Below are 6,693 nucleotides of genomic sequence, written 5' to 3' on the forward strand. Positions count from 1 at the left end.
CGTCCTAGTGGGAACCAAGCTTTACGACGCAACGTATCGACGTACGTATAACATTTTTTTTTTTTTTTTTTTTTTTTTTTTTTAACCATATTTAATGAGGGTGATCCATCCAGCTATTGCTGATCATTAGGGACCCTCAGAGGTTCACAAGACAAACATATACACAAGATGCTCTACATAAACAAAGTCTTATTACAAGTCTTTGGGAGTGGAGTAATTTGGTCCTTAGAAAAAATCCTGACATGTGACGGGACTTGAACCCAGGACCCTTGGAGTGGTATACAAGCATCATAACCACCAAGCCACAACTCCACTTGACATTGCGTGTCAAAAGTTGGAATTGAACGACGTAAGCACATATTTTGCGTGCGCGCGCCTCAGCAGCAATGATTCAACTTCTCGTAAGACGGTGATTAGAATTTGAAGAGTATTTTCTTACGTTGCGTCGATGTATTGCGGCAGGATTTTTTTTTAGTGGGAACCAACCTTAATAGTTACAATCACATATCATTGTTCACATGCTATTAATATTATTTTATTTTCCAAGAGACATGAATTTTAATCTTGGTGTATCCGTGGCACTTTGCATGATCTTTCTTACCATTGTCAGTGCCTGGCATAATGGATATGATGACGACCTAAATTACCAATGTCCATCTGGAAAGGTAATATACCGGGTTGTTTCTCAACACGCCAACAGACAAGAAGACCGACAATTTCAATTTTATTGCAAGTAGGTACTAATTATTATACTGTGGAAATTGAATACTTTATCTCCAGTATAGGTGTTTTTCACATGTATCCTCCTAGTCTCATAGGTTACCAAAACATAACTCTTAACCATACATGATACATGCACCACATGTGATGAGATGCTGTATTACCACATATTCCTATGATACTGGGCAAATATTGTATAGTATGTAGAGATACAGCACTGAAAATCTGGAATGTAGGCAAGGAGATGTAAACAAATTACTACTATTTATTATTACCACAGCCGCGCTTATATTTTTCTGATATTTTGTTTGTTTTCCTGCTAAAAGACAAAGGACGGATCTTTGCCAAATTTAAACCACATAGAGATATTACGGTCACTCCATTAAATGTCGGTAGCATTCGGACACGTACCCAAATTTTGGACCACTTTATATTTTAGTAATTTTAGGCCATACTTCTGGACCACTACTTCTAGCTCGCGGGACGATTGCCAAATTGTGAAAAAACCATCAACAACTATTTGTATATAACAATAAACATAAATAGAACTTCTCTATTTTGGCCTAAATTCTAGTTTGGTATTTTCAAAAATAGAAAAAATGGGGGCTTAATCATTTTTACCACTTTTTTTTACACACAAGGTTGTGATTTTTCAACTCAACCTACTTCAGTTGCGTTGCGTCCAAGAAGTGAAAACCCATATTATGTTATCGTCGAAACCTTTTTGTTGACAGTCCGTCAATGGCTACGGTACTGCTCTTTGGGATCACCACTCTATAAATGTAATATACCTGCTACTAGATGTTTCAATTCTACTTTACAGGGATTATCCTTACGATACTTGTACCTGGACTGGTTATGCAAACACGTGGGATGGAGCATTCAGTTTAACATGCCCCAATAACGGTATTATGGTGGGAACATACAGTTACCACGACGATAGGACAGAAGACAGATTGTACGTATCATTCGTTCATTTCCTTTTATTTCAGATAGTACATTCATATAACAAAACATACAAAACAAAGACAAATAAAAAAATCTTCCACAATCACAACTAAAAATTAACAATTTGCACCTACGCTGATGAAAGTTGGATTGTGGAGGTACATTGCATATTATGTTTTTAACATTTAGGCCTAAAACTATCATTAATTATGTTTTTAGAACACCTATAAATGGAGTTCTTCCAATATTCATAAAAACTGTATTCGTAACACACATCGTGCTATAATTGTACCTAGGTAGCTTCAATAGCTTACGTAACACTTTATTTAGGCCTAAGCATTTAAAGTACCGTATGTAAATAACCGTTAAATAAGTGGCATTTCACTTTAACAGAATTGGAAGAAGTCCTACATAATGTAGCTCTGATAAACAGAGCCCGGTTTTCTATTTTGTGGCATTATTTTTTACCATGACAGCATTGCAGTTTTTGAGTTTGTTTTTTCATACTTCACTTATTAACATTACTTTGTACGACCTAAAGATGGCAATTTTACTGTTGTACACGTACTGACTACTATGCAGTAAATTGTTACCAAACACCACTACAAAACGAATGGGATGGCTATCATGATTACACTGCTCCAAGTGGGTATTACATCCATGGGGTTGCATCTCAACATGACAACAAAAAAGAGTAAGTTTAGGCCTTCACAATGCAGAACGGCAATTTTCAGTTTACCATTAAGACGATTTTATCTAGCGACTGTTATATAGTGCATCGCATTGTTTGTGCATTTTTGGCTCTAAAAATTAGATGAAAAAAGGGGCCTTATCTGATATTTCTTTATAAAGTAAAATGTTTACGATAAACATGTAAGCCTACTGTTTTTAACTATAGGCATACAACTTGAAAATGAATATGTGACCCTTCCCTAATGTGACCGTTCTCCAAAGCTTTCAAACCACATATAGGCATACGGATTATTTAAATTAGATTTATTTTGTTAATGATTTCTGTATGGAGATTCAAGAAGAAAAACTACAGTTTGGGTTGGCAAACATAACAATAATAACAAATATTATCGAATCTAACTTCTGTTTGTTTTCATTTTTACAGAGACAGAAGATGGCAATACACAGTGTGTCAACTAAAGGAGTCAACTTAAATTGAATATGCTGTTATCAAGGCCGTTACATCTCAGTTAAACTCTTTTTGTTTACGTTTACTGGTTTAAGTTATCTATATGATTGTATTTTTCGTAATTACATTCATTCTCACACTATACTTGAATAAAAACGACCCAAAGTGTACCTTGTGAAACTGTGTCTTTTTTTAAACGGGATGATGAATAACGTACTATAAGTGAATAATCAATGCGGTGGAATAGATAGTAAAGTCTATTCTAATGAAGACATTATATATACATTTTATATAGTGTTATATAATATACAAACTTAAGGTCTCCAAATTGATAGTAATTCTCTTTTTCCCTTTTTAAACAATAACTTTATTATTCCTTTTTTTTCGTGTTTTTGATAAATAACTTTTATTATACCTATAATTTAAAGATGCACATACTTTTTTTACATGATCCCAAAAAAAAAAATTTAAGATTAGTCCATCCGACAGGAATATCTTGTTTTGAGTATAATTTTGTATAAAAATCAACCTGTTCTCTTAATATTTCGTTGGTGTCGGTATTCGTTGGTGTCGGTAGTGTATTTATTGTAAATCTATTGTTTAACTTCATTAAGGCCATAAGTAAGTACCATAAAGTACAAAAAAATATAGGAAATAAAACGTAAAACCAGAAAGAAAAAAAGAATAAAATTCCCACTAAACAAAAGGCCATATAGATGACTGCAGTCGCGTGTTCAAGTTAGTGTTTACCGACCGACCGACCGACCGACCGACCGACTGACCAACCGACCGACCGACTGACATAGTGAGCTGTAGAGACTAAAAACTACGTTCAAACATTGTATATGGGTGAATGACCTTTGACCTATTGACTTTATCTTTGAAAAGGTAAATCTGACCCGGTGACCTCTATGGAATGAAATCTACTAGTTTTGCGTTCATTTCTATAAAAAAAAATAATAATTACGATGTCCGCTCAGAATAGCCAAGTGCTAAGCTTTACATGTGAATACTGCCAAAATTCCTCTTTGTGTTTGCATTACGAGAATTCAATAAGAATTGTATGGATCGTAAGCTCCGATGGCTTTCCACTTTTTCTTTATAATTATATTGTTGTGACGTGTGGTCGTTTGTGTGATTCAACACACCACAATATTTCAATGTCAGAGAGTTTATTTTGTTGTAAGTTAAGTTTATTCTTCAAAACATTGACGGTAAGTACGCCATTTTTATTGCCTTTTATAACCCTCTGTCAACATCGCCCCATTTGATTAAGGCCTTTTATTTATTTATTTTTTAACTCTCAGGAAAGGCGTTAAATCACATTTCTAATATAATAATAAACATAATTGGGTATATTTTCCTCTTTTATTGTTAAGACTATACGCAGGCATATTCCACGGATTACGGTATGAAATACAGGTATATGCTAAATTATAGTGTTATGTTTTTATATTCTATTTATCTGTATTCTTGCTAAAGCGAATACATTTCAGCACCATTGTATTAGCTGTGTTCTTGTAGCTGTTTTCTGAACATACGGCCGTCATTGACAGATATAGTATCAGTTCAATTAGTTTTTATTTCCATGTACATGGAGGATGCATAGTTAGTAGCATTATAAAGGTATCATACAATAGAACAATCAACGGACGGAAGAGTCGAACGCATTATTTTTTTTTCTATGCAATTAAGGCAGAAATCATGAATAATTCATTACCTTAATTATTTTCTATTATAAAGAATTGCAAGATAGCTGATCTACTTCCTAAATATACTAAACCTAACCCTCTAAATAATCTCTCTCAACTATTAAAAAAAAAACATGTTCTTGAAAAGACCTCGAACCACTCTCGCTGCATGCTTATATAGCGCCCTCCATAATGTCCCATATTATGTCATATTTATTCTAATGAATTATTCATAATATCTGCCTTAATTGCACAGGGAAAAACTAATGCGAGCCGGACCTCCATGCTTAAACAAAGTAGCCTACAAATTGAACTGGGTTTGGTTGGTAGGCCTATAACACGACCATGACTTCTACATTCCTCTACTTTTCCGCATAGTGTCAGCAGTTGTATTTTCCCCTTCCTAAATGTGTGTCCGAAATATTTCACACTTGTGATAATTGCATTTGTTGAACATCTCTACAACCTGTCTCACTACTTTAGAATTCTTGAAAACCTTGGCTAACATGCCTCTATTCGTCTTGCTATATATTTTTAAATTATGTACTGTTATAATAAATACCGTATATTATGTTTATAGACAGCCATGGATAGAGATCAAAAGATTACCGTGTTCATGTTTATAACAACCGTATCTATACTGGTAACATTTTCTCTACTATCATTATCAAAACGCAGTAAAGACAAAAACATACTGTATTGTCCAAGGTTAGTACAAAATATTAGTTTTAGTACACGAGTGATCTTATTTAAAGCTTGGTTTCTCACCAGAGACGCAACACAAGGACGTAAGCACAACGCAAGTGATTTGACCAATCACATGCGATATTATTCAAACTGTCGGTTGCCATTGGTCAACTTGTAATCACCGGCGATATGGATTATTCGAACTGTCGGTTGCCATTGGTCAACTTGTTTGCGTCTACGTCATCGCGTTGCGTCCTAGTGAGAACCAAGCGGCTTACAGGAATATTTGTTTGTGGAACATTGCGACACAATCATGCTTGGCCTAATTTTAAAATACAATATGGTACAATTAGGATTTTTGATTCACAGATTGTTCTCAAAAAGAGCCATCATGAAGGAATTACTTGAAAAAGAATTTATTAAAACCATTGATTTAACCAAAGTATTCAACTTAAGGTAAGTTTGTCCATATTTGTAACCAACTGACTTCAATGATATTGATTTAAAGATGTATTGTCCCTTGAAACAAGAAAAAAGGTCAAAATATTCTAAATTTAAATTGGCCATATCAAAGTAATATTAAAGTTATTCATTTTAAGTCGAAAATTTGAGCCAAAAACAACAAGTTTACGTAATTAACATGTAAATTAATTTGATTACATTTCGTCTGGAAAATCGTCACGAGCGAAAGTAAACAAAGATTTCAAACCACGAGTAAGCATTATGCATGATGCTAATTAGGATTGTTTACAACTCGTCACGATTGAGAAGGTGTTCTCACACAAATCGCGAGGAAGTTTTATGATTATGCATACAGAGTAGCCAAACAAGCGTGTTGCATTATGAGATATGTTTTGATCGAAAACTTTGACTGGAAGTCAAAGTTATTTTTTGCACAAAAAAACGTCTGTATTTCAGTGACTCAATTAATTTCTTGTATGGCTTGTGTAAAATAAAATAATTTTACATTAAGAAAATACATAAAGAATTTACTAAAGTACCAAGGTAAAATATTTCTATTTCGTTCACAGGAATAAAACGAAGGATTTCGAAACAAGTATGTTAATACCTTATTATCGACGTGACCAATTTACGAATTTGAAACAATTCAGAAAAGCTACTGATTACACCAGATACCTAAGAAAGACATGAAAGACAATTACTCGGCATCGCACATGCGCAGTAGTCGGCAATGGCGGAATTCTTCTAAACAGTGGATGTGGATCTGAAATAATAGACGCTCATGACTTTGTGATGAGATCAAACATGGCTCCTTTAAAGGGGTTTTTAAATGATGCTGGGAAAAAAACAAACATTATGTCTGCCAATCAGGAGTCAATGCGTTTTTTGCAAACATGCATTAGAAAAAATAATCCATGTGATCCAAGGTTTGATTTGGAAAGATTAAGAGAGTTTGAAAATGTCATTTTGTGGTTTTCTAAGGAATCTAGACCACAAGTTTTTAACCATTTTGAGCTTATTAATTATTTTGTCAGAAACAACTTG

At 33.9% G+C, this 6,693-nt stretch overlaps 1 protein-coding gene across 1 annotated transcript; it reads left to right on the forward strand.

Moving 5' to 3' along the window:
- The first annotated feature begins 551 nt into the window (after positions 1 to 551).
- Positions 552 to 2,834, forward strand: LOC144838134 (hemagglutinin/amebocyte aggregation factor-like). The gene is made up of 4 exons (XM_078693495.1): positions 552 to 665; positions 1,455 to 1,678; positions 2,210 to 2,362; positions 2,786 to 2,834. The coding sequence occupies exons 1-4, from the start codon at positions 552 to 554 to the stop codon at positions 2,832 to 2,834; spliced, it is 540 nt and encodes a 179-aa protein (XP_078549621.1).
- Positions 2,835 to 6,693: the final 3,859 nt, after the last annotated feature.

This window comes from Antedon bifida, chromosome 3 (genome assembly GCF_963402885.1).
Source record: "Antedon bifida chromosome 3, ecAntBifi1.1, whole genome shotgun sequence".
NCBI classification, from domain to species: Eukaryota; Metazoa; Echinodermata; class Crinoidea; order Comatulida; family Antedonidae; genus Antedon; species Antedon bifida.